Source organism: Liolophura sinensis, chromosome 9, assembly GCF_032854445.1.
Source record: "Liolophura sinensis isolate JHLJ2023 chromosome 9, CUHK_Ljap_v2, whole genome shotgun sequence".
NCBI classification, from domain to species: domain Eukaryota; kingdom Metazoa; phylum Mollusca; class Polyplacophora; order Chitonida; family Chitonidae; genus Liolophura; species Liolophura sinensis.
Window position 1 is genome coordinate 8,577,925 of NC_088303.1, and position 27,906 is coordinate 8,605,830.

The 27,906-nt window shown below is 40.2% G+C and overlaps 3 protein-coding genes across 5 annotated transcripts; 2 read left to right on the top strand and 1 right to left on the bottom strand.

Annotated features, from left to right (window-relative positions):
• Window positions 1-461: 461 nt before the first annotated feature.
• Window positions 462-13,350, top strand: LOC135475093 (galactoside alpha-(1,2)-fucosyltransferase 2-like). The gene is made up of 3 exons (XM_064754834.1): window positions 462-573; window positions 1,573-1,623; window positions 12,296-13,350. Exons 1-3 carry the CDS (start codon window positions 462-464, stop codon window positions 13,246-13,248), a joined length of 1,116 nt encoding a protein of 371 aa, XP_064610904.1. The 3' UTR covers window positions 13,249-13,350.
• A 1,345-nt stretch (window positions 13,351-14,695) lies between these two features.
• Window positions 14,696-24,324, top strand: LOC135475231 (sulfotransferase 1C2A-like). 3 transcript variants are annotated; one of them, XM_064755045.1, is made up of 6 exons: window positions 14,696-14,900; window positions 17,957-18,135; window positions 18,428-18,748; window positions 19,941-20,044; window positions 21,819-21,996; window positions 22,857-24,324. In XM_064755045.1, coding segments are annotated over exons 1-6 (897 nt in total). In that variant the 5' UTR covers window positions 14,696-14,898; the 3' UTR covers window positions 22,970-24,324. The 3 variants fall into 3 exon arrangements, with proteins under 3 accessions (XP_064611115.1, XP_064611116.1, XP_064611114.1); XM_064755046.1 differs by having other exon boundaries at window positions 14,698-14,896; window positions 22,857-24,323; XM_064755044.1 differs by lacking the exon at window positions 14,696-14,900 and adding an exon at window positions 15,726-16,181.
• Window positions 24,325-25,594: 1,270 nt separating this feature from the next.
• On the bottom strand, window positions 25,595-26,821 carry LOC135475230 (galactoside alpha-(1,2)-fucosyltransferase 2-like). The gene has a single exon (XM_064755043.1). The coding sequence runs from the start codon at window positions 26,709-26,711 to the stop codon at window positions 25,746-25,748; it is 966 nt and encodes a 321-aa protein (XP_064611113.1). The 5' UTR covers window positions 26,712-26,821; the 3' UTR covers window positions 25,595-25,745.
• Window positions 26,822-27,906: the final 1,085 nt, after the last annotated feature.

The following is a 27,906-nucleotide window of genomic DNA, read 5'->3' on the forward strand; positions in this document are numbered from 1 at the left end:
CGTTGTCACTGAGAGGCCTCTTGGCATCATTGCTTGATCTTACTAGTCCATGTAAACGAAGGCCTAATGGTTAAAACGAAGGTGTTTATTTCGTTAAATATTGCAAGCTGTTCTCAAATCTGACGAATCATTGTTGTTGTTGTGGCACTAAACTGGTGAACTATGCCTCGTTGCTTAATTTGTCTTGTTAGATTATCTGATTTTTTTTAAAAAAATGTCAATTTCATGATCTGCAGCTAAAGAAAGAGCGGACCCACTCATGTATGCCGCTCAGCATTGAATCATGATTGCGAAAGATCCACTGACTATAAATAACTACAGAACTGACTGCCTGTTTAGGAGATGAATGCCGTATTGTTTATGGCGACATGACTTAACATCTATGTACAGTTATATGGGCACGCCGGCTATTTAAGAGAGGTGATATCTGCTGCTAACCTAGATTTCACCTCCTTTTCGCGATGGCAGCCGATGACAAAATGTCGCTGGTCTCCCTCGCTCTCATTATTTGCGCATTCATCTTCCTGGCTATTCCCACCGAGGTAACAGCAGAGGATGAGGCTGTTGATCTACGTAAGTTAATACACGTGTTTTGTGATTGTGGCTACGATAATTTGGTGTAGAACTCCAAACATTTTATGAACAAATCTGGGTTAGGGAGATCACCTAACCGACAATCTAGTACAACGATTCTCATTTTCGAGATAAATTAAGTACGTCATTAATCACAAATTAATTAGAATGAAATCCCTTTCTACTTTTATATTTTTTATGTATTTAAATGTATACACATGTATACATGTATGTATATATTTATTATGCATTTATGTATATAAATTAAGTGCGTCATTAATCACAAATTAATTAGAATGATATCCCTTTCTACTTTCATATTTATTATGTACTTTCTTCGTCTTTTCGTTTGATTGTTCCTTAATGCCGTTGTCAAGAACCTTTAGAATCTAGTGATAGCCCATGGAGCGAAGACCTGTTAAATATATATATACAGTAATATTGTCAAAATGCCACAAATATGTTGTTAAACTAAAAGAAAAGGCCACATTTGGGAAATCTATGTCTCTGAAAGTAAAGCCATATAAACTCTAAAAATACTTTTTCAAAAAAAATTGTACGTATCGTAATTCTGTAAGAGAGATAAAAAGTTTAAAACCTCCTCTTCGTGGATTTCATGGTTTGTGAAAAAGACGAAACATGTGTTGTCAGAGATAACAGTGAGCTTGTCATTTATCAGGGATAAATACTTCTCTATCTGTAGTAAACACGGCAATAGGACTTCGTGTAAACGTACCACAGACTGTTTGTCCTGCAATATCTTGGTTTGGTTGTTGATCGTGGGAATAAGAGCATCCGTTCCCCAGACAACCAATATGCTTTGCTTTAGCATTCATGACACGGAGCGATGTGAATTACGAAAGGTAAAGACGTCATAAAGGCGGCTGTAAAAAGGCAAAGACGTGTGTGCAGCCATATAAGTAATCTGTGCGAAGTGATACAAACTCAGCTTTATAATTACACTATTCTATCAAATCATGTTTATGTTTATTATTACAGCGGATCGGAAAGTCTCGATTCAGATTCCAGCTGGTGACGATGACAGGATAGGTGATTCGCTAAATGGGGGATGTATTATGTGCAAAAATGGATATATCAGCCAAACATTATGCGATGAGATTTGTCCGGGCTAATTTAAGTAGCTTGTCCATCAGCATACGGACATTAAGAATCAGAAAAAGGCTAAGATTTGTGCTATTCAGCCTGAATGAAACATAATTACATTTGGAAAATGTTTCTTGGACTGTCTTGGGATATGAAACCCAAATGTGAACTGGTTGTGCTGGGCTTGGATTCTTATTAAAGGACACTGTGCACACTACGATTGCTTGATGCAATAAACCTTTGAACTTTGGACATAAAAAGTTGTGTGTTCTTAGCTGTAAATATCACCCCGTTCTTAATTGTAGTGATGCACTTGTATTTCCCAGTCCAAGGCTATGGCAGGGCATTGGCGGCACGTCCAAGGCCCGCTTGCACAAAGATCACGACGGTAGTCTTAAGTTACGATCCGTACACACTTACACTAAGCGATTGCAAGCTACGATAGTTCAGCTTTGAATCAGAAATTGCAATCGGGTCGACCCTGTTGTAAATATTTACAATCTCCCCAAATGCTGGCCTTATGTGGGCTAATTTTCGACTCGGTTTGCAGCGATATACAATTTAATTTTCTCAAAAATTTGTTACTAGATTTTTTTCCGTCTTGTTGTTGTTAGCTACTGAATCATTATGATGTAGAACTGTTTTGAAAATGAAGCCAAGAAGAGTTAGTGAGTGGTGTTTTTTCTGTGCTGACAACACAGCATTTTGAGTATGTATAGGCGCGTGACGTCTAATAAGTTGTATAATTAACATCACTGTATATTTTTTTACGTGATTCTGCTTCAGGTATGGTGCTACTATTTAAGCATCGCCTTGAACAGTTAGAATAAAACTGTAACTGAGGTAAAATGACCAAGAGGCCATATTTCACCGGTTACGTGTGAGCATTTGCCAGCTATCACACTGTCTATGATTTATTTGTACGCCGGCTCAGACGTGTGAGTCCGGCAATCCAGGTACAATTTCTATTTCCGGAACTTCATGGATATCATGTTATGAGTAACAGTTTAATATGCATTTATAGTCCTGTGCAAAACCGGTACATTCATTTTTACACAAAGCATCAATTACAACAGCTGTTTTTGTCGTGCTTGCTGAAAATATCTAAAATGCATGAAATATCTAAAAACTAAACAGCAAAGTTATTCCCAGGTGTTTTAAGAACACAAGGGTTAACAATTTAGAAGAAAATGTATCGCAGGAAACAGATGAGACAAAGCGTAGTAAGTAAAGCTTAAACGTCAGATCCCCCTAATTAGCCATGCTTGAGCCATCAAGACGGGTTTGTAAATTAACCATGCAGCTTAGCTATGCTTGAGCCATCCAGACTGGTTTGTCAATTAACCACGCGGCTCTGGTGACAAGATAGTCTGACATAAAATGGATATACATCTATGCATCTTGTCCGGGCGAGCTATTTTGGGGGGCATGTTGTGCATTAAGCATTTACCACCGCAGCACTCGCTTCACTGTGACTGTTTATATCAAAACCACCATGTAGTAATAAGTAGGCTATATACTGGTTTCACTCTGACTGTTCATATCAAAACCACCATATAGTAATAAGTAGGCTATATACTGGTTTCGCTCTGACTGTTCATATCAAAACCACCATATAGTAATAAGTAGGCTATATACTGGTTTCACTGTGACTGTTCATATCAAAACCACCGTATAGTAATTAGTAGGCTATGTACTGGTTTCGCTCAGACTGTTCATATCAAAACTTGAAAAGCTAATTTAGAGCAATTACATCCCACGCTAAATATGCAAAACTTCGCGAGGATAACTTGGATTTTTAACTTAACACAAAATGTTATCAAACCTTTAGCAATATTTCATTGCACAAAAACCAAGAATAACTCAGCATCAAGAAAATTGTTAAATATAAAAAACCCACTTTTGCCATAAATTAATTTATCATAATGTTAACTATTTTAAATGTTACATTCATCATTTAAATACAAAAGCCGTGTATGCATCTCGTTCATTATATTGTACACTGTCAAAATTCCACACAGCGACTGCTGATTTTATTAAAATAGGCCACACGTAAATTTATTTTCACCTTCCATTGAAGAACTATCACCCTTAAATATGTGCCAGCATGTTTAAGTTTTGTGGTTTACAACGAGGTTAAAGTGAATTCCGTGTACTTATTTATTACAAACTTCTTATTGTAATTGTGGATATTACAGTTTGTGCCGATAATAACTGGATCACAAAAATGCGCAAAAGCATTACTGAACAAAGTTCACTTCTATGACACTCCCAACAAAACCTGTGTTGTGATTTTAGCTTCCGTCAACAGAGAATGTTTTAGATTTGTTAAGCTTTTCGTAACACAAACCTTCAGCAACATAAACCTTCCGCAACACAAACCTTCCGTAACACAGATGAAAGGTTCGGAACCTTATATTTTTCATTAAGCTTTGCACTTTGCAATGTTTAACATTTGTTCCATGAGAAGCCACCAGAACTTCCCATGAATATTTTCCGTGACGTCATCAAGCTATTATGACATAGTATTGTGGTTTACAGCCTGTTTTACTTGCATTCCATGCTCGATAAAAATTATTACCTGAATTGTAGTTTTTAAGGATTACGACAGGCAGCCAGCATTAAGCTATAGAGCTGGCTCAGAGAAAATACCCAAAACTCGTTGCAGAACTATGTACTGCACGTGTTGGTCATGGAAGCTAGAGCAGTCGTTCTCTGTAGACAGCCAAAAAATAGAAATGAACAGCGATCACATCTGTATATAAGTTTCCCAAATCCGCATGTCTGGGTTTCCATGCCCGGACTCTTCTTCGCTACTGTCAGTCATCTAATAGCTGACACTGTCGTCCTCAGCTCTCAAGCTTCCAGTCACCTGATAGCTGACATTGTCGTTCCCAGCTCTCCAGCATACGACGGCTGCGTACATAATTATTTCCAATTTTTTACCTATTTTATGCGACATCAAATATAGCTCTGAAATTATATATACAGTTTACGAAATGTGGTCTTTTCTTCCAAGTCAACAGTGAAAATCTCATACGACAAAATAAACACAATTGATAAGAAAACTGTTCTCTGTACTGTCCAAAGCCATATATGCATGACAACAGGTATTCACCTACAATTACGGTCCCCTGTCAAATTATGTGTATCTTTTCAATTACAGCGATCCTTAAAGACCACACTAACCATAGCGCGAGAGGCTTGGGAGCAAATGGGGGCTGCAGCGCGTGCCGTTTTGCTGCCAACCCATCACTATGCCTTAGAATCTGTCTTGGCTAGAGTGAGCTATTTAGCTTGTCAGTCACAGCATGGACATCAAGGATCAGAAAGGGAATCAAATTTGTGTCGTTCAACATGGATGAAACAAAATTATGTATACAAAATGTTTTTGGCCGATCTTCAGATATGAAAGCTACCTGGAAAATGGACGTAGATATTCCGGATTCTTATTAAAGCTAATGTCTGCTCTGTGTGTTCTTGTCACAATAAACCCTTGCACTTTGGACGTTTGTCTTTAGTATGGCACCAATAAATACAACAGTGTTTTTAGCTATAGAGAATCACTTATATTTATCGATTCTCGGCTTTAATCAACATTTATCAATGTTCATTCGCCCAGCATGAATTTTGCTCAATAATCTAAGAACTAATCTATTAATTTTATCAGAAAGTCTGATGTCAGAGTGAGGCTATAACGTATGCTATAATTATACCATAATACTGGATCATATTGAACAAAATATCCTGGCGGACTAATACATTTTTTAAATTCAATTAATAGAATATGTGTGCTATACTTAACAGAACAATCTGTTGCACTAACAAAATCCATTGTAACATCACTTGTACAACAGACCTTGTGTTAAATTTAAACTATTTTTGGAGAGAACCATCGATAAGCTTTTGACCGATGAAGAAGTAATGGTTAGGCAGGTACACCTGTTGAAAGGATATTCGATTCTCAGCAACTAACCCAGTCGAATAAGCAATTCAAATCTATCTCTTAGCTATAGTAACATGCCATGAAAGGAAATGCCTACATGGTTTAAATATTTTTTTTATTTATTTGATTGGTGTTTTACGCCGTACTCAAGAATATTTTATTTATACCATAGCGGCCAGCATTATATTGGTAGGAAACCAGGCAAAGACATGAGGAAACCCACGACCATCCGCAGGTGGCTAGAAGACCTTCCCACGTATGACCGGAAAGGAAGCCAGCATGAGCTGGACAAACTAACAGCGTCCGCATTGGTGAGAGGCTCATGGCTCATTGTACCGCACTGACATGCTAATCATTCGCCACCGTGAGCCTTACTCTTCCCTTCCTAACGAATTTGCGGTAGTTCCAACCGTATATATGTTCGGCGCTAAGAATACAGTCCCCGGGTCTTGACACAAATAGCCTCCAGAGCAACGTCATCTCCAGTGGAATTTGTATGAAATTACCTGTTTTAAACACAAGAACAGTAGGCGATGAAACGCTCACTTGATTACATGATCGAAACAGAGCTTTCAAAATGACACCGTCAATTAGCATGAATACTCAATAGCTAACAAAATTCCTGTCTTTCCAAATGGACTTTTCCGACTTACGAAACTGATGTTATAGACTGCTCACTACAGACTGCCTTCGTCTCACGATTATGAACTGCAAACTCACCCTAGCGGGATGTCATAATTATACGCTCGAACCACATACTGGATTCGGTTCTTGATTCGATGGAAACGACATATATTTACTGTACAGAGCAAGCGTAAAAATTGACAATAAGCATCCTTACAGATCGCGCGGGACTCGAATGCAGGGCAGGACTCGAATACAGGGCGGGACTCGAATACAGAGCAGGACTGGAGCACAGGGCAGGACTGGAGTACAGGGCAGGACTAAAATACAGGGCAGGACTCGAATACAGGGCGGGACTCGAATACGGGAAAGGCTTTTACAGATAAACAACGCCAGATCTGGATCAAGCGCAGACTCGGTTAGCATCCGGCCGAATCCATGCATAAAGCGTTACAATGAAATGAACACAATGTATTACATACGGGGACACAGCACATTGTATTTTTAGATCAGCTTAACATACCGACGCTGGAAAACAGAAACAAAACTTTTATTTAGGGTGTCTCGAGCCCCCATGTGTCAAGAGCCGTCTCTCACGAACCGTGTGTCACGAGTCCTATGTCACGAACCATGTGTCACGAGCCATGTGTCACGAGTCGTGTGTCACTAGGCCGGTTTTGTTACACGACGTTGGTATAAACAGATCCCTGTACTATGCTCGCAATCTGATTTATTTCATAATGCTTGTACAGTAGCGGTAACACATTTCCTCTCGGAGCACGATCCTCTCACAGAGTACCGTAATTGTTGTTTAATCCCCTGCGTTCACGCATATCATGACTTCCACGTATATCATGACTTCTGCAGACGGACTCGTCAAGCCGCATTTAAGATGTCTGCTGTATGTGTATATAAAGACATGGGGATAACCTTATGCCTCTCCTTCCATAGTAACTCCGTGCCCGAGAAAACTCGATTTGCTTTCAGTTCGCACCTCTCAAACAAAGGAGATATCATAATTTCAACATAAGATATCACTTTCACGCGGTCCAATTCTGACACAATTTAACAGGGTGATAGTCACAATTTTAATTTCTAGAGCCTGGTTGAGTTGGGAGGGAACCTTGTTGAGTAGAGAGAAATCTTGATATGTGGAGAGAAAGCTTGTTTTAAAACATAGAAAATCTGCTTAAACAGAAAGAAAACCTGGTTGAACAGGGAGAAAATCTGGTTGAACAAGGAAAAAATCTGGTTGAACAGGGAGAAATCTGGTTGAACAGGGGAAAAGCTTGCATGGTTGAGTAGGGAGAAAACCTGGTTGAGTAGGAAGGAAGCCTAGATAACATCAGAAAATTTGGTTAAGTAGGGCTACAAATGTGTTTAAGTAGGGAGTAAACAAGGAAACCTGCTGAATAAGAAGGAAACCTATATAGCTGATGCAGAGAAAATCTGATTGAATAAAGAAAAAACCTAGTTGAGCGGGAAGGAAACGAACATGTGTAGGGGGAAAACCTGGTTGAGCTGGAAGAAAACCCACATGTGTAGAGGGGGCAGGGGGACCCTGGTTGAGCGGGAAGAAAATCCACATGTGTGTGTGTGGTGGTGGGGGGGGGGGGGGGGGATCTGGTTGAGCGGGAAGAAAACCCACATGTGTAGAGGGGGCAGGGGGACCCTGGTTGAGCGGGAAGAAAATCCACATGTGTGTGTGTGGTGGGGGGGGGGGGATCTGGTTGAGCGGGAAGAAAACCCACATGTGTAGAGGGGGCAGGGGGACCCTGGTTGAGCGGGAAGAAAATCCACATGTGTGTGTGGGGGGGAATCTGGTTGAGCGGGAAGAAAACCTACATATCTAGGAGAGGGACCCTGGTTGAGGGAGAAGAAAACCCACATGTGTAGGGGGGGGGGGGAAGGGGGACCCTGGTTGAGCGGGAAGAAAATCCACATGTGTGTAGGGGGAAAACCTGGTTGAGCGGGAAGAAAACCCACATGTTTAGGGGTAAAAACCTTGGTTGAGCGAGAAGAAAATCCAAATGTGTAGGTGGGGGGAATCTGGTTAAGCGGGATAAAAACCCACATGTGTTGGTGGTAAACCTGGTTGAGCGGGAAGAAAACCCACATGTGTAGGGGGAATAACCTTCGTTGAGCGGGAAGAAAACCCACATGTGTTGGAGGAAAAACCCTCGTTGAGCGGGAAGAAAACGCAAATGTGTAGGGGAAAACACCTGGTTGATCAGGAAGGAACGCATAGCCCCTCGCCAGATACCTTACAGGTAGTAGGTTATGAGTAGTTCCCCAGCCGGAGTGTGGGAGCTGTGTTCGATAGTGTGAACTCACCTTTTAAGGTCTTGTATAGCCTTCAGAGATCGTGCATTTTCATTTTATCAAGTGAGACACTTTGCATATAGCTATGCTTACTGCCTTGATCCACCAAGCAGAAATAAGCGACACAACAGCTGATGAATATTGATATAAATCCAGTATCCAATCGATTAACAGTTTCTGTAATGAAGGGCGGTAACAAAGACGAAGGAACAACAACAGCGACACGCCCTCGACGAGTGGGGACAAAACGCTAGAAAATAACTTTCATCTGCTTTGCTGTCATATTAAAACGTGATGTATAAATATTTCTTGGAGCGTTAGATCGCCTATGCAAGTTTCAGTAGGCCTAAACAGTACATTTAACTGACACGTCTGAGAGCTTGTATTTGCAAAAATTTATTACCTAAATTAAGGTAAGTATGTGATTGGTTAAGGATGCTGGGGTGTTAAGTTCCGGTAAGAACATAGCCGTCAGTCTCCTGTAAACGGAATTATGTGAAATCCTATAGCGATATACGTGCTATCTGGCTTGATTTAATGAAGGTGCGATTACAAGCACAAGTGATCTAAACTAGCCTTGGTATAAGCTGCACGGACCTGCAGTTGTATTCACAAAAGTTTTGTATTATCACCAGTTAGCCATTCATAGCTTGGGGGCTTGCCGAGCGACAGCGACACATACCCTAAAATATGACGCTCTGTAGCAACGCGACAATGCTCTCAAAAAACGTGCCCATAGTACAATATGTCGAAGACATTGAATATAGCAGTGAATGGTAATGGCCTATACTTGTCGTTTCTCTCTGGTGTGTGCTCGACACACATACTAGGATAAACGGATGTTGAACTCAGTATGGGATATGTGGAAAATGCCAAACAATTTGCATTTTGTTTGGCCTCACGCGGGGGAAATTTGTAATTGGTAGTTGTACAAATGTTGGTATCGTTTTGGAAGCAATATTATGGCTGTAGTTTCAACACATATTTTGTCCTGTCCATCATATGACTTGTCAGCTTTTATCGACACACAAAAGGCAAGCGGAACCCAGGATCAGAAATGATGTGATCGACAATCAAACTAAGAGTGAAACTGTGGTGACCAACAGAGGAACAAGATGGCAAGCGGAATGTCGTAATCAAGAGGAATCTATATGATGGCTACCAAACCATACGGTAAGAGAGATATCCAGAAAGGAAGCTGTATATATTTGTAAAGACCAGAATGATATAAACAAAACATGGATGTAGGTTATCAGATAAAATATTGTAATTGTTTCCGACTAATTTTGTTGTTAGCATGAAACGCATTCATTTTATAAATGCATTTATGATTCTTTTAATAGTAGTCTTTCAGCGAACATAAACACAAAGCAGGTGCTGTCTTATACTTTAATATGCAGTTATTGTCACAGATTTCCAAATAATTGTTCACTTGCTGTTGTTAGCTGCTGAATCATTATGATGTAGAACTCTTCTGAAAATGAAGGCCAGAAAAAAGATACTGGCTGATACACCTTTCATCCATGCGAGACACAGGAAACACCAATTTTCTTTACTATCAAATGTTTGAAGATGCGACGCAGAAAGCTAACGAATAATTCGAATTTTGGATTATAATAAGCAATGATAAATAGCTGCCATTTGTATTTAATTATTTGCCAACTACACGTATGGCACTGCCCTCGCTGTTGTGTTACCCTCTATGCTGCAGTGGGCCTCCTTGGCGGAGAAGGTTGCCGAGAGTGCCAGCACGGCGCAATGACCTAGTCTTTCATCAACACCCGACCGTGTAAGCTGAAGCCCAGCTCGTGCTGGCTTCCTCTCCGATCGTACGTGAAATACAACAGCAGCCTGCTGATAGTCGTGGGTTTCACCGGTTTCCTCCCACGAAAATGATGGCCACCGTCGCATAAGTGAAATATTCTTGAGTACGGCGTAAAACACCAGTCAAAATAAATAAATAAATCCTTGCCGGAGTCTTCTTGTAGGCTATTAAGATTGCATCATGTCGGCATGTCCTTTTTGTAAATCCAAGCGAGTGTATTTATTTTAGCACTTAAAAAACAGCACCCGCTTGCACAAAGAGATCTTAACTACAATCGATTGTAGACGCTACAATTGACTTTACAACTGATTGTAAAAATAAGTTGCGCAGCTTGAACAAAAGAAATGTAAGATGATTGTTAATTTTGGAAATTACAATTGCGAAGGTGGTCCAACTTTGACTCGTACATAAAGGTGACCTGTATATAATGGACAACGTACGGATCAATGACTTTTCCTGCCTTCATTTTTAAAAGAACTCTACATCCTAATGTTTCAGTGGCTAACAACATAGGTGGCAAAATCGTCCGAACGCTATTTATACCTAATATATATAACAAGGTACTTAATTACAATGCCTGAGACAGAAGACTCAGCTGCACATAACTGGACATAAAACACGGAAAAATGGACCAATCTCAACCAAACAACGTTCGCTCGAAAGCTGTCACATTAGGCTTTACATTGGTGTGTAAATCGGCAAATAAGGATGCCTTCACTTGGCTACACGAAGCCGGAAACCCAAAAGTTTGAAGGTCGAATCCCTTTAACCGGATTTGTCCGACTAAACAAAAAACCTACAAACATAGGGATTTTCCGGCTTGGTGTAGGCAAGTGAAAGCACGTTTGTGGGTTGATTTAAACAGCAGTATAAAGATTAATGTCTCATTTTTGAACGAACGTCGTTTGGTTGAGATTAGACTATTTTTTCCTGTTTTGTGTCCAGTTACGTAAAGTTGGGTCTTCTGTCTTAGGCACTGGAGTTATGCACATTAAGTATAAATAGCGATCGGACGATTTTGCCACCTATGGCTAACAACATATGGAAAAATGCTCGTCATATCTTTTTGAGACAACTGCATTACAAATCTTAGCAAACCGAATCGAAAAGTACTAACTAACAGGTTATCTATGGCAAGTATTTGTATTTTGGGGCGATTGTAAATATTTACAACAGGCTCGACCCGATTGTAAACCCTGATTGTAAGTTACAAATATCGTAGCTTACAATTCCTTCTTACAAGAGGGTATCGATCGTAAGCTAAGGCTACCATCGAAATGTTAGTGATTTACAATTAACAACCTTAACATACACTGTGTAAATATGGTTTTCATCATTTCACGTCATTTTATTCCATGTAAAAATGCAACAGAATGATGAAAATCATTCAAAGAATGAGGTTCTACGGTGGACTTTAGGGACCATACGGAACAAGGTGAAGCACAGTGACGTCACCGATTCTTTTTAGCTGCCGAATGCTATATTTCTACGTATAATATCAATATATATCTAGTACTACAGATATACCTTTTATAGTGTGTAAATATAACAGTTGGAGCCTTTTAAGGTATTACATATAATTCGCTAACGTCTGTTACTTTAATAGGACTCGAAAAGTCCCCCGTCAATGATATCAGCATTTATACACAATGATAAAATTTAGAAAAAAATAGTAAAAAAAGGTATTTCGAATCTCCATGAAATGGCCTTTCAGATGATACGTACTTTATTTAAATGTGGTCTCATGTTTTAATTGTGCTGAATGAACTCTGAGTTTAGTCTAAGCCTGGCCAGAAAAATGTCATCCCCGTTTTTTTGCTTTAAAAAATACCGATTTGTGCGATGTACATTTTTTTTTATCAGTTAACAAAGAAGTAGTTATTGTCCTAAATTGTCTACAGGTGCAATCCTACTACTCCTGTTTGGGCTCGTTGTGGGATCCTGGCTGACATATTGGTTTACCGGAGATTCGACGAAGGTCCCACATACCTTCTTCTCCAAACGAGCCATCCACAGGAACCAAAGCCCTACCCGGTTAAAAGAGAGATATCTTTGCTTTAGGGCTGGTGGTCGGTTAGGAAACCAAATGTTCGGTTATGCGTCGGCGTTCAGCATAGCGAAGAACAAAGGAATGCAGCTTGTGTCCAGTACCATACTACGGCAATATTTCATTTTGTCTTCGTCTTTCGAAACGGATTTGGATCTCTGGGGCAATGAGTGTGCTCAGATGGCAATTTTGCGCGAAAATGCGAGCACCTGCAACGCAGTCGACAGCAAAATGCAGAAAATAAGTGGAAAAAAGTCCCTACATATCTCAGGCTGCTTGAGATCGTGGATATACCTGACTGGACACGAAACGGAAATTCGCAGGGAGTTCACATTCAGGGATTTTATCCAAAAGAGGGCAAGGAAAGCTTTGGATGGTGCCCTGCAAGACCACTCTATTGCTGGACGTGTGCTCGTGGGTGTCCATGTTCGCCGGGGAGACCGTCTTCACATTCATGCGTTGCCTGTACCGGAGAAGAGCTATTTCAGGAAAGCCATGAACTTTATGCGAGCGAAATTTAAAGGTGCCATCTTTGTTGTGTGCTCTGAAGATATTGGTTGGGCCAAGGAAGCCCTCTTCACGTCTGACACTGTGTTTGTAGATACCGGTGAAGCCGCTGTAGATTTCGCGGTGTTGACGATGTGTAATCACACAATCATGTCCGTCGGGACGTTCGGCTGGTGGGCTGCTTGGCTGGCCAATGGGACAACAATATACTACACGCACGCGTTTCGACCTGACACAGGCTCTGCGCGCCACACAGTGATGAAAGAGTACATGCCACCACATTGGATAGCCATGGATTAGGGGTGACAACTCTCCAGAGTTGGGAGATTCCGGAGAGAGAAAGAAACCCTTGGAAAGCTATTAACAATAAATATGTACAAAAAAAGAAAGATAACAATAAAAATGCGAATAACCACGGAACATTGGACAACGACTGTATTAAACAGTTTCGAAAATTAATATCACAGGGACACCAGGAAATCAATATTGAAGAATTCTGCTGAAGGAATAACTGTGGGACAAACCTGTAGTATTGGACTGTGGCTGGAAAGCAATAACGGTGTGACATGAGTCTAGTATTAGGTTCTGCTAACAATGCGTTGTCGTAGGACAGACCACATGTTTTAAATTTTTTCAGGGTAATTAACTATATAAGGTGTCAGGAAGAACATTCTGATAAAGTTATATCCATATGGATTACCGATTACCGGGTTAAAACACCAATCAAACAAATAAAATAAGTGCACCGCATTAAAATCTGTTGCGCATAAAACGTCAGGTTTGAGGCAGATTAATTTATATTCTTATGATATCAACACAGTCATACTTCAGACTTGCCTTCTTTACATTTCTTGATACGTACTAGTATATCAAAGTTTTCCCGCAATACCTTCTCTCTTCTCCACATATCTGCCATGTTGTAGATAGGGAGGTAAACGTTCTGTAGAGATAACATACACATCCAAACTATGGGTCAAACGAGATGAGGGTGCAATCCTGTCCTTAGACAGAGCCTTGTTATAGATTCCTCCTCTCCCGTTTTCCCAGGGTCAGTATAGTGATTGTAACGCTCGTGAGATTTGTCTCCCGCCATTATGTCTGTACGTCACACGTGAGGATCATTATCAGTATTTTGTGACTAGATTGAACATGTGTGGGACATCCAATTGACCTATTTGCAACAATGCTGCTTATGATTGGTCAGCTGCATGTTCCTGGTTGACCGTTGGGAAAGGTCAGTTAGATTGCAGCAACATAATTTATAACTCTGCATTCCATCAGAATACACTGTAATTACATTATGTTATTTTTCAACAGATTACGCTTTTGAGTTTGATTATTTGTACATAAGATTTAAACGATAAAGTTCTTAAACTAACGTATGCTGCTGTATTTGATATGAGTTTACTGGACCCCCCCCCCCCCCCCCCTCCCTCTCCAGTAGACAGACCATCCAGCCCTCCTCGGTTTTAAAGCGCAGGTCTGTCCAGTTACATGCACCTCCCTCTAGATCCCCCTGCCTCTAACGCCACCTCTCTCAAAAAAGCCGTCACGACATACCACAGTGCAGTTTGAAGGACCCAGTTTTTGACCTAGGTTGTAGAGTTTATATTGTGACTGGCCGGCACTGCTATATACCCATTTCATCTAAAGTAGATTGAACATATCCGTCAGCGTGTACATTGTCACGCGTCTAAAATTGACCGGCTTACCACACTTGTAGATCACATAAACAATATCCGGGTACTATCTTAGCACGACCTATTTGGTGACTGCACTGTCTGAGCAATTTGACCGGGATATTTCGTCAGACAGCACTCAGATGTCGCTCTGTCTCACTTCGTTGGAGTAGTCATAACATACTAGATTTTACTAGATTTACCTAGAGATACTAGGTAAGAAGTGGTGTACGCAACACAAAAAAACCCAACGCATCTTTCCATCCCAGGTATGTGAGTATTTAATCTGACATCATATCATATAGTTCGACCGAGCACTTCGATATTGCACTATAGCCACGGTAACAAGATGTCATAAAATTGAGTTTGGTTTGTCCTTGATGAGTCACACAGGCACTTGGAACCGATTTATTTATTTATTTGATTGGTGTTTTACGTCGTACTTAAGAATATTTCACTTATACGATGGCGGACAGCATCATGGTATGAAGACATTAGGCAGAGCCCGGAGAAACCTACAGTCATCCCCATGTTGCTGCCAGACCTTCCCACCAACAGCCGGTGAGGAAACTCCAATCAGCTGAGCTTGAACTCACAGCAACAACATCGATGGGAGTCATTGCATCATGCTGGTGGGCTAACTCCCCTCGGCCATGGAGGCCCCTGCCCTAGGTGTATAAGCCGTGCTTCTGTAACAAGACCTTGTGTGGTACGGCAAAGTCCGCATGACTGGCGTACCTGCCCTGTGTCTGTAACAGGACCTTGTCTAGTAGGGCAAAGTCCCCATGGCTGGCGTACCTGCCCTATGTCTGTAACAAGACCTTGTCTAGTACAGCAAAGCCCCCATCGGCAGAGAACTAAGCTCATGTTACACCTTCAGAGGCATTTAGGAATTGGGATGGTATAGATTGACAGAGGCATTACTTATGGATAACAACTCCTGGGTTTATTGTGTTGGTGACGTCTCGATGTAGGTTCTTACATATGGTTTGATAACGATGTAAGAGCCTACATCGAAACGTCACCAACACAATAAATCCAGGAGTTGTTATCCATAAGTAAAGCCTCTGTCAATCATGTTACACCTCTTCTAGTTTATAGGTGTAAAACATCCGGGTACACCACCAGCTTTTGGCAGGAAGCGGGCAAGCTTTCTGACTTAAAGTCGTATATGCAAACCAGCGAGAGCTGGATTCGAGCCGGCGACTTTGCTGGTCATGGCTGATTAACAGAACAAAACAGAACACCACAATATCTGGTCCTCTAGAATAGAATAATCTCTCTCACTCGCCATCTTGAAAGTCACAAAAGCGCCATGCCCGCCTCTTGTTCATTGATGATATTACACCGATTTTTTCAAATCGAACACCAGTATACATCTGGACACCTTGAGAAGTGTTTATTCTTACACGCCTGGGATAAACGAGTGTTGCCGAGTTTGGCCGGAGAATGTTATTAAGTAAGGTTTGACGGCCTGGTATGACCAGTGCCCAGTTCGTTCAGGACTGATTAACGCTTATCCTAGGCGTGTTTGTTACCAAGGATGATCACCAGGTAAGAATAAAACATTCTTCAACAATAATATACATCTTTAACGAACGTAATGTTTTCAGTAACAAAATGATATAAAAGGTGTATGGGAACCCAGGGAATTGGTTATTACATCCTATGTATTAATACTATTAATAGTAGAAACTATATTACGTAGGTGAAATCCATACATTGCTGCGCAGAAGACGGGAAAATGAAGCACGTTGTAGTGTAATCTATACAGGCGTGGCTCCTAATAATCAATTATTTGCAATTATTCAAAATGAGGTTTTCTAAATGTGATTTCCAACAGGAGGCATTGTATTCGTAGAATTTGTTCCATTCTATGTAGTGATAAGTTGGTTCAGTGAAAATGATGTTGCAGATTAAACTGTCTGCTCTTATAAAATAGCAGTGGTATGGAGATTATGTTGTGAGATGACATGAGAAACGAGGGTATGAATTCTGAACAGTAGTAGTTATAAGATACATACACTGTATATGTCTCAGACAGAGACAACATTCCTGAGTTATAAGATACATACACTGTATACGTCTCAGACACAGACAACATTCCTGAGTTATAAGATACATACACTGTATATGTCTCAGACACAGACAACGTTCCTGAGTTATAAGATACATACACTGTATATGTCTCAGACACAGACAACGTTCCTGAGTTATAAGATACATACACTGCATATGTCTCAGACACAGACAACGTTCCTGAGTTATAAGATACATATACTGTATATGTCTCAGACACAGACAACGTTCCTGAGTTATAAGATACATACACTGTATATGTCTCAGACAGAGACAACATTCCTGATCTATAAGATACATACACTGTATATGTCTCAGACACAGACAACATTCCTGAGTTATAAGATACATACACTGTATATGTCTCAGACACAGACAACGTTCCTGAGTTATAAGATACATACACTGTATATGTCTCAGACACAGACAACGTTCCTGAGTTATAAGATACATACACTGTATATGTCTCAGACACAGACAACGTTCCTGAGTTATAAGATACATACACTGCATATGTCTCAGACACAGACAACATTCCTGAGTTATAAGATACATACACTGTATATGTCTCAGACACAGACAACGTTCCTGAGTTATAAGATACATACACTGTATATGTCTCAGACACAGACAACATTCCTGAGTTATAAGATACATACACTGCATATGCCTCAGACACAGGCAACATTCCTGAGTTATAAGATACATACACTGTATATGTCTCAGACACAGACAACATTCCTGAGTTATAAGATACATATACTGTATATGTCTCAGACACAGACAACGTTCCTGAGTTATAAGATACATACACTGTATATGTCTCAGACAGAGACATCATTCCTGAGTTATAAGATACATACACTGTATATGTCTCAGACACAGACAACGTTCCTGAGTTATAAGATACATACACTGTATATGTCTCAGACACAGACAACGTTCGCGATTTAACGATTAGAGGGTCTGTGTGCTCTGGCTAAGTATAGATAGCATTATGATGCGGATGAAGTGTTTTTGTTTCTTGTTATGTTGATCATTTTTGTAAAATAAAAATCTTTGAAAGTATGGACATATTAAAAATACTTTAATCTGGATTACTGCATTTAAGTCGTATAACTTTGTGGTCGTCTTGTTCTATATATACTAAAACTGTATAGATCATCGATCTAGAATAATGGTTCAGTTTTGCAGAATAAAATCCGGAAGGGAATAGATATATGAAGAATCTTGTTCACTTCATTTTGCAGGCAACGTTTCAATATGCCAACGACTGAGGTGAGAAATTCGGCCGGAGACTCTATACAGCTCCATGAATACAACGGAAAATATTATCCTTTACTACCGCACATTGAGGGGACATTACCTCAATTACCCGACCTCCCCTGCAGAGATGATGACGTCATGATTTTGACGTATCCAAAAGCCGGTTAGTTTTAACCCACTTACAGCCAATCCATGTCCTTCAACTTATAGGAATCTACATGTACGTGCTTCGGCCAAGTATAAAACTAATCCTCCTTCGTTTTAATTATAAACGTGCAAGGAAAATTATAGTTAATTAGAGGAACGTGACAGTTAATTGGCAGCGCGAGATTTTCAGAGAAAATATTTGAAAATATACTATTGAAAAGATACAATTTAATTTCACCAATTCATCATTCAAAGATATAAAAAAATAATGAGCATTTGATTTACTATGTAACTGACTGTGTCATTAGGTACCCACTGGACCTGGGAGATTGTCAACATGCTGTACGCGGGAGACGGTCAAATCTCTTCACGTCGTAAAGGAGAAAGTATGATGGAAGCGGTGACTGTGGAATCGCTGGCCGCCCTACCGTCTGTCCGTCTGCTTAACACACATCTCCCGCCAGAGTTTTACCCCAAAGATCTCATCAAGAGGAAATGTAAAGTGATTTTCGTCCAGAGAAACCCCAAAGATGTCTACGTTTCATTCTTTCATCACACCAAAAAATTCAAGCCGTACGACTTTAAAGGAGACTGGAATAGTTACTTTTTGATGGCAGTGGAAGGGAAAGGTGCGTTAAAGCAGGAGGGTTAATGTACAGTAAATTTACTGATTCACATGAGCGTGGAGGCCGGGTAAGGACATCGTCGGACCATCATTCAATGGTAATATCGTCTGACGATGGCACGAAATAATAGTAAGTAGGATGTCACGAAGCTATGGAGCGAAGCAATATCAAGAGCTTACGAAGCTATGGCACGAAACGATGGGACGACAGCGCGAAGCGACGAGACGATGGCACAAATCGACGTAACGAGGCACGATGTGAGGAAAGATTGTGTAATTTGACGGAACGATGGCCTGTTGTGACAGGAGGATGGTACGATTTGACAAGGCGATGACACAACGTGACGGAACGATGGCACGAAACGACGGAACGATGGCACGAAGCCATGATAGGATGGTACTAAATGATATTACGATAAGACGAAACAATGTTACGATCGTACGAAGCGATGGCTATTGTGACATCACTTCACGCGTAATCTCATCGTTTCGTATCTAGGCACCATCGCTTCGTATGTAAATACCATCGCTTCGTATCTATGTAACATCGCTTCGTGTCTACGAACCATCACTTTTTATCTAAGTCTCACCCTTATATCCCCGTTTAATGTCACTGTGCCATCGCTTCTTATCATCGCCTCATCGTTTCGCAACATCTGATCATCGCTTCGCACCATTGTCCAGCGATGGAACGAAGGTCCCATGCTAGCCTTATCCGGCTTCCATATGTGTATGTATTCACCGTACACACCAATCTAGGGTAATGCTCTTTTAAGTTATACATGCCCCTGGAGCGTGACATTGATTTTCTTTATCCTGTATCCTGGTGAAAAGACTACACGATCCTGGCGAAAATTCATATTATTGGAAAAAATTTGAATAATTATGAAGTCACCAGAGGCAACGAGTTCTTGGCGAATTAGAAAAAGTATTCTAACTGCATTTTCTTTGTAATGATATGGACGTCCACCATATCAAAATGTACAGCTTGTGGTGTTACATGTCACGAAAGGCATTTTGGCTGATTTTGGAGAGAGCTGAACATAGGTGGCGGGTTGAAAGAAACAGACTATAGTATGGTTTTAGACGCTATTTGTCTGACATTCACCGTTACCGTGCTATGATGACACATATATATATATATATCTATTCGGTATTGCCAGTACAGCATGTTTAATCTATTCCTGTACTTTCAGTTGATTACGGGACGTGGTTTGACTTCACAAAACAATACGAGCAGTTCTTCTCCGGGCATCCTGATATACCTGTTTTGAGGCTGTATTTTGAGGACATGAAACAGGTGATGTAGCTTCATGCTCATTCTACCTTGTAGATATATAATTATCTGTCCCTTATATGGCACATGGACTTTTAGACGACGTCCCCCAGTATAAAACTTCAATGTCGATGCACTGACTCCTCATTGGCATATCTCATATGTAAAAATATGAACACGTGGTACAGATTCGAACCTCACAGTACAGGATGTGAAAGATCCAAATAACCTCTCGCAATTTTATTTATTTATTTATTTTTGATTGTTTATCACTGTACATATTTACGAATTTGAAAACTGTTTAACGCTGCGCACACTTACACCTTTTTTCAATTATACGATGATGGTCAATTTTAAGGTTGTATAGGAAACCAAACTACCCGGTATAAAGCACCAACCTTTGGCAAGTTACCGACGAACATCCCTTTGTGTCACGTACAGATATTGGACCCCTTTTGGTTGATGACGAGTGGTCTTGCAATATAATAGTGTGCTCAGAAGTTTTCCGAAAGTTACATTTGTAGTGCAGTGATTTTCCCCACCCTACCGGGTGTAATGCAAAAAAGTGATATGTCATTGTGACTGGAGCAGGCTACCATTTTTCGATTTTCTGACAGATACATCGCTTCGATGTGTGTTTGGAGCTTTATAAGTCGCATGATTGTCATATAACAGGAAAAGAAGAGTAAAACAGACCTGAAAAATAGTAGCCTTACGAATGTGTCAGCAGCTGTCGCTCACAGCTATAGTCAGTTTCGCTTCTTGAGGTGCACATCAGTTTCTTGCACAGTTGCGGATTCCACACCTTACCATACCAGGTCCTTTAGAATGTCGGTGTTCATAAAATAAACAGCAGAAGTGGCTTCATGGATGACAACAGAGAAGTCTGAAGGCTAAGCTTAGACAGCTAACGCGGATGACCGCCTAGCAATTTTAGTCTAGCCCGTTTCGCAAAGAAAATATTTGGCTACCGACTGAAGCTTTTTATCTTAGAGTTTGAAAGGCAGCGCAGATCAAGGCCTATTCTGAAGCCCACAAAACACCAAAACGCATCAGTTGTTGTTGTTTCGACTGTTTTTCTTTTTAGTGACAGTTATCGCCCTTCCTTTGCAGGCTGTCGAAAACGAAAATAAAGAGGAAATTGTCATCTTTTCGTATTATTTCGTAATAAATTACATAGTAATGTAATTTATTTATAGTTTAAAGCCAATTTTAACAGTTATCAACATGTATTCTACCAATCAGATTAGTGCAAAGCGGCCACATAGGGGGCCTAGTCGGCTATGGGAAGCTGACTTAGTTTTACTTTTGTGAAAATCACGTTTTCACAAACTTTATCAAGTTTGCTCGTAGTCCGCTTTTGGTAGCTGGATAAATGATCCTTAGCCGAATATTAGACGGCTACGGAACGTTTGTGAAAGAGCCCAAATGTAGATAAGGTGGATGTTGATCTCAGTGTCTGGTGTCACCATGCAGGTCAGGTGGATGTTGATCTCAGTGTCTGGTGTCACCATGCAGGTCAGGTGGATGTTGATCTCAGTGTCTGGTGTCACCATGCAGGTCAGGTGGATGTTGATCGCAGTGTCTGGTGTCACCACGCAGGTCAGGTGAATGTTGATCTCAGTGTCTGGTGTCACCATGCACTGTGTGCCACCTATTTTTCTTCCTTGGAAGTGTATACAAGTGTTATATGAATTCAAATAAATGCAGTTCAATCATTTTATTAAATATTTGTGTGATATTCAGTGGATCGTTGTGGGCACGTTATGTTCGTTATTCTTTGATTTGATTTATGCAGGATCTTCCGACGGAAGTAGAAAAAATCTGCAACTTTTTGGGTTTGTCATGTGAACCGAGCTACAGAGATAAAGTGGTGGAGAAATGTGGATTTCAATTTATGAAGAATGAAAAAAAAATACCAGAAAGCTTCATGAATACTATGGTGAACGGGAAAGAAGACCCTATCTTCAGGAAGGGTAAGCCATTTACACAATATTTGAACTAAGAGTTTAGCGTAGACTGCGGCTGGATAACCACAATAATGATGTACGGAGCATTATTCAACAGTATGAATAATTACTAGGATAATATTTTTTCCTCATACTTTCTTCTAAATTGTTTCATATATTTTTTTTATTTGATCGATGTTTAACGCAGTATTCAAGAATTTGCCAATATCAAGGCGACCAGGAGAATAAATTAACCACTTCATCTTTCCAACAGCTGAAGTACATATACATGTCCCTGTTATATGGATAGAAGGCAAGTCATCTCAAATTTCATGTTTGACCATCAAAGCCTTGAAGCTTATATCTCCTTCAAAGGTTCCAAGCACAGTGGCTGCTGGGGGGTCTGAGTTCTTTGTGTGCAGGGAGTATTTTATTTATGTATTTTCAAGAATATTTCACTTATACTACGGCGGACAGCATTATGGTGGGAAGAAATCGAGCAGAGTCCGGTGGAAACCCACGACCATCCGCACGTTGCTGGCAGACCCTCCCAGTTTTTATTTAATGATTTGTTTATTTTACTGAACATCGTTTAATGCAGTAAGGCAAGAACTTTTCACTTATACGATGAAGCGCCTAGTGTAAGTTATCGGCCTTTGGTAAATTAGTGATGACCTTTCCTACATGTGACACACACAGACGTGCATGCCGTATTGGCAGAAGACAAGCCATCTTCAGGGAATATTGTACGGGGCACTCAGACCCGCCAGCAGTGATAGAAGAGCGAGAGGAGAGAGAGTTTCAAGCTCACAAATTCCAATACATGTATGTATGGTTAGTTCTTGTTGATCTTGGATCATATTTGAGCTTGAATTTGATCATTTCAGGGATTATTGGCGACTGGAAGTCCCACTTTACTGTGGCTCAAAACGAGAGGTTTGATCAAGAGTACAAACAACAGATGAAGGGGTTTTCTTTTCCGTTTGAACAGTATATGTGATATTTCATTATGAAAATCATTGCTATTCACGGATAAATGAACAATAAATAATGTTTCTTACAAGAAAAAACTTTCTTATCCATGTAACCTCCATGTCTTTGGACTGTTCACCTTTTATGTACATATGCTTATGTGTATATGGATTTTTCGGCGTGCCAGTAGGTTATAAGCCAAACTATTGCTGACTTAAGTTTGGTTAAAGATATTAAGCACAGTGTAGTCTGCTTTATTTGACACATCAGCCGAAACTCTATGGATTAAGTATGATTTCAACGAGGAAGGTATCATCTATACGGTTCACAAGACTATATAACGATTAAGTATGATTTAAACGAGGACAATATTAACTACGGCTCACAGACTAAGGATTAAGCATGATTTCGGTGAGGTACGTTAGATCTAGACTGTAGTTCTGTGAATTAAGTACGGTTGCGTGGAGGCATAGCAGTCCTAGTTTTAGAGATTAAGTAGGATTTTGATATTGGCATATTTATATCAGCCACAGGTCTTAGGCTAAGGATTAAGTATGATTTCAGCTTCGCACATGTACGGGTTAAGTACCACGAGGCATATCAGCTGTGCAATCAAGCAAGCTACAGTAATCGGTGTCTTAATCTGTCGTAACAGCTATGGGTTGTCTAGCAAAGCCAAGGCCTTCGCTGGAATGTCGATTACAGATTAAGTATAAATGGACTATTTATAAATTACTTTAGTTTGTCTCTCATTAAATTGAATGTGGCCTTTGCAAATGTGTTTTCAATGAGACCCGACATTGGCGGGATACAACCCAAGTAGTGTTAAACCTCAAACAAAAAGCATCGCTTTTATTAGGTTTTTATTACACCTTTAGGAAAGTACGTTAGTTGTATGCCAAAAGTCTGTGCTTTTAAGTATTAAAATGACAAAAAAAGGAAAGTGAAAAAAGAAGGCCATGCAATTAATTTGATTTTGATCTACATGGAATGTCATGCAGCAGAAATCTAGATAAAAGAAAAGACAAGACAAGGCCAAATGTACATATGCTTCGATAAAGAATCCCACAGGAAGGTTACAAAGCATAACTTTCTCTTTTTGCAATGTTGCACATCTGAGATATCGCAGTTCAACCCAAACAAAATCGCGCAGATCTAGACAATAGAAAGCGCTGCCATGTTATCAATTTTAACCAATCAGGTGCGAGTTCTTTTTACAACCCGATGACGTATCTTATGTCTACCGATCCCTGAGTGCCTTTAAACCAAGTGTGCGTATTGTACGAATGACAAGACATCGTATTTCTGATCACAAATAAATGATTTGTGGAGTTGCCAACCACGGCTGTTTAGGTCTGCTTCCATCCTTCTTCCTAAATAAATCAGTGGTATTTTTTGTTGTCATGTCTTTTAATGCAATATTTTATTATCAGGCATTTTGTATGTTTGTATGTATGTATGTATGTATGTATGTATGTGTGTATGTATGTATGTATGTATGTATGTATGTATGTATGTATGTATGTATGTATGTATGTATTTATGTACGTACGTACGGACGGACGGACGGGCGGACGGACGGACGGACGGACGGATGGATGGATTTTTCAGTCATACGACGACAAGTCGTCATTAGGTTTTGTGTATACATATAAACTGGACACCTACCCTGTCACATTATACTGGCACTGGGCCAACCAGTCATGTTTCCTTGCTCTAAGCTCTCAATGCTAAGCGCCAAACGAGGCAACAGCAAGTACCATTTTTTTAAAGTCTCTGGTATGACCGGACCCAGGTTTGATCCCGGAACTTACCGACTTCGAGGCGGAGCTTCGTGCAAAAAAAAGTATGCTCAAACTTTTGAATAAGACATTATGCAGCTAGCCTTACGGGAGACGGTGTGGTCTTCACACGTCGTGGAGGAGAGAGTTGTACTGGAAGCAGTGACTGTAAAATCGCTGTCCGCCATACCGTCCGTCCGTCTGCTTAACACACATATCTCACCAAAGTTCTACCCCATAGACCTCGTCAAAAGGAAAGTGTAAAGTGATTTCCTCCCAGAGAAACCCCAAAGATGTCTAGTTTCCTTCTGTCATTGTCCCAAACGATTTAAGTCGTACGACTTTAAAGGAGACTGGAATAGTTACTTTTGGATGGCAATGGAAGGGAAAGGTAAGTAAACATAGGAGGGATAATTAAATGGAGTCGAGAATTTACCATAAGTACTTTAGAGTGAAATAACAGTATTCATACAGAAAAGGGTGCTGTATGGAAGCAACTAAGGTCCCGAGAATAATAGAGACGAAGGATTGTGAATTCATTGTGTTTAGCGAGTGTATTTAAAGCGTAGGCCTATCATATAAATTTTATAAGTTATTTCATATTTGAGCTTGGATCTTGAAACATAAAGCAGCAGTCTTTCTTTGTAATCGTTTCAGAGACTGCTGACGACTGGAAACCTCACTTTGGGCATATAGTAACAAACCGCTAATCCAAGTACAATTCCTCCTTTCGTTGTAATTCGCTGCTATCATATATAATATGCGTATACATGTATATTCATATAATAAATACTGCACATATGAACTTCGTTACATGTAGGTAAATTTGCTGAGAAATATTTATTTATTTATTTATTTATTTGATTGGTGTTTTACGCCGTATATCAATGTATATTTAACATAGACTTCTAGACTTCATTGTGGTTCACCGAAGTTTCTTCATCTGGCTTTGGTTCGACCAGAATGGCATATATATGTAATCTATTACTAGAGGTCTCTCCAATTCTGGACAGAGTTGTACCCCTATTCTATGGCAATCCAGTGTGGTGGCATAAACTCTTGCATTACGGTGTGATGCGCAGCGCGTGTGTCAGGTCGAAACGCATGCTTGTAGTAAATTGTTGTCCCATTTGCCAGCCAAGCAGCCCACCAGCCGAACGTCCCGACGGACATGATCGTGTGATTACACATCGTCAACACCGCGAAATCTACTGCGGCTTCACCGGTTTCTACAAAGACTGTGTCAGAGGAGAAGAGGGCTTCCTTGGCCCAACCAATATCTTCAGAGCACACCACAAAGATGGCACCTTTAAATTTAGCTCGCATAAAGTTCATGGCTTTCCTAAAATAACTCTTCCCTGGAACGGGCATTGAATCAATGTGAAGACGGTCTCCCCGGCGAACATGGACACCCACGAGCACACGTCCAGCAATAGAGTGGTCTTGCAGGGCACCATCCAAAGCTTTCCTTGCCCTCTTTTGGATAAAATCCCTGAATGTGAACTCCCTGCGAATTTCCGTTTCGTGTCCAATTAGATATTTCCACGATCTCAAGCAGCCTATGATACGCAGCGTCCTTTGGCCACTTATCCGCCATAGATGGGGATCGAATGCATTGCAGGTGCTCGCATTCTCGCGCAATATTGGCAACTCAGTGCAAGTGTTGCTCCACAACTCAGAATTGTTTTTGAGAGATGAAGGCAGAAGGAAGTAACGTCGTAATATGGTGTCAATCAAAGGTTTCATTCCATTTCTCTTCGCTATGCTGAACGCCGACGCATAACCGAACATTTGATTTCCTAACCTATTACTAGTCTGAAAGCAAAGATATCTCTCTTTTAACTCTAGCATACTTTGCTTCCTGTGGATGACTCGTTTGGAGAAGAAGGTATGTGGGACCTTCGTCGAATCTCCGGTAAACCAATATGTCAGCCAGGATCCCACAACAAGGGCACACAGGGAAAGTAGGAATGTCACTGTTGAGAACATATGAACAAGTTTAAAAAATAAGATAAGAAATAAGAAAAAATAATAACATTGTGAATAAAATTGCAGCTGATATTGAAAATGCTATTTTCCGCCAATTTTCAACATTTTGAAAGTTTATTGTTCAACCGCCTACCTTATTATTTAAACTGCGGTCGCGGTGAGCTCATGCTGGCTTCCTCTCCGGCCGTACATATGAAGGTCTGTCAGCCACCTGCGGATGGTCGTGGGTTTCCCCCCGGGCTCTGTCCCATTTCCTCCCACCATAATACCGGCCGCCATCGTATAAGTGAAATATTTTTGAGTACGGCGTAAAACACCAATCAAATAAATAAATAAATAAATAAATAAATAAATAAATAAATAAATAAATAAATAAATAAATAAATTAATATCATTAAACTATTAACTGTCGTACAGAGGTATAATATTCATTTGGAAAATTAATATTTTTTACTACCTGTTGTTTGGAGGTTTTTTAGTTTAAGTATTCAGCTATATGTGTTCAAAATTTCAAAGCATTGTGTTGGAAAATAATCGAGAAAGAGACGTATTTCACCACACCATAGTCTCAAAAACAGCTCTTTTATCTAGTGCTGCTTCACTGAGACACAAGTTACAACTTCCTCTTTTATGGTCTTAGGTGAATGAATCGATCCAAGATTGACCCTGGATCTACCGCTCCGGAAGCGGAAGTTCTACCAGCTGAGCTACTGGGGCCGGTCAAATCCTGGATGATATATCATAATGACGACTACATAACAAATAACTTTCCTCATGAGAGAAATGTCGTATGCAATCTGCGGCGTGAAGTTAAAACACGGAGCCGAAAAGTTACGCATAATTAGGTTGAATTTTCATCTTAAAAACCCGCTCTGTTCAAAGGTGGATAATTAAGTAACTTAATTTCCAGCCAAAATATAGTACACACTGAAAAATTCAGATTTCCAATAATCATGAAATCAGCAGCTAAACCTCCCTCATTCATGACACCAGGCCCCCTGGGGACGTTATGCTGGTGAAATCTGATGTATAGCTGTGCGTCTTATTGGTTGAGTGTATACACTTCAACCCATACGCCGCTAAGTATGCTCTCTCTATAGAGATAAGAATAATAACGCAAATAGTTTGGACTGTACATGAACGTATTACATTAAGACCTACTTGTTACAATAAATGGCTTAGCTGTTTCAAAGCC

Excerpts from the sequence above, each read along its gene's own strand:
- LOC135475231 (XM_064755044.1), top strand. Across the intron at positions 18,136-18,427 it reads TTTGACGTATCCAAAAGCCG|GTACCCACTGGACCTGGGAG; the intron begins GTTAGTTTTAAC and ends CTGTGTCATTAG. Across the intron at positions 18,749-19,940 it reads GATGGCAGTGGAAGGGAAAG|TTGATTACGGGACGTGGTTT; the intron begins GTGCGTTAAAGC and ends CTGTACTTTCAG.
- LOC135475093 (XM_064754834.1), top strand. The coding sequence starts at position 462 with ATGGCAGCCGATGACAAAATGTCGCTGGTCTCCCTCGCTCTCATTATT. Across the intron at positions 574-1,572 it reads GGATGAGGCTGTTGATCTAC|CGGATCGGAAAGTCTCGATT; the intron begins GTAAGTTAATAC and ends TTATTATTACAG. Across the intron at positions 1,624-12,295 it reads TGGTGACGATGACAGGATAG|GTGCAATCCTACTACTCCTG; the intron begins GTGATTCGCTAA and ends AATTGTCTACAG.
- LOC135475230 (XM_064755043.1), bottom strand. The coding sequence starts at position 26,711 with ATGTTCTCAACAGTGACATTCCTACTTTCCCTGTGTGCCCTTGTTGTG.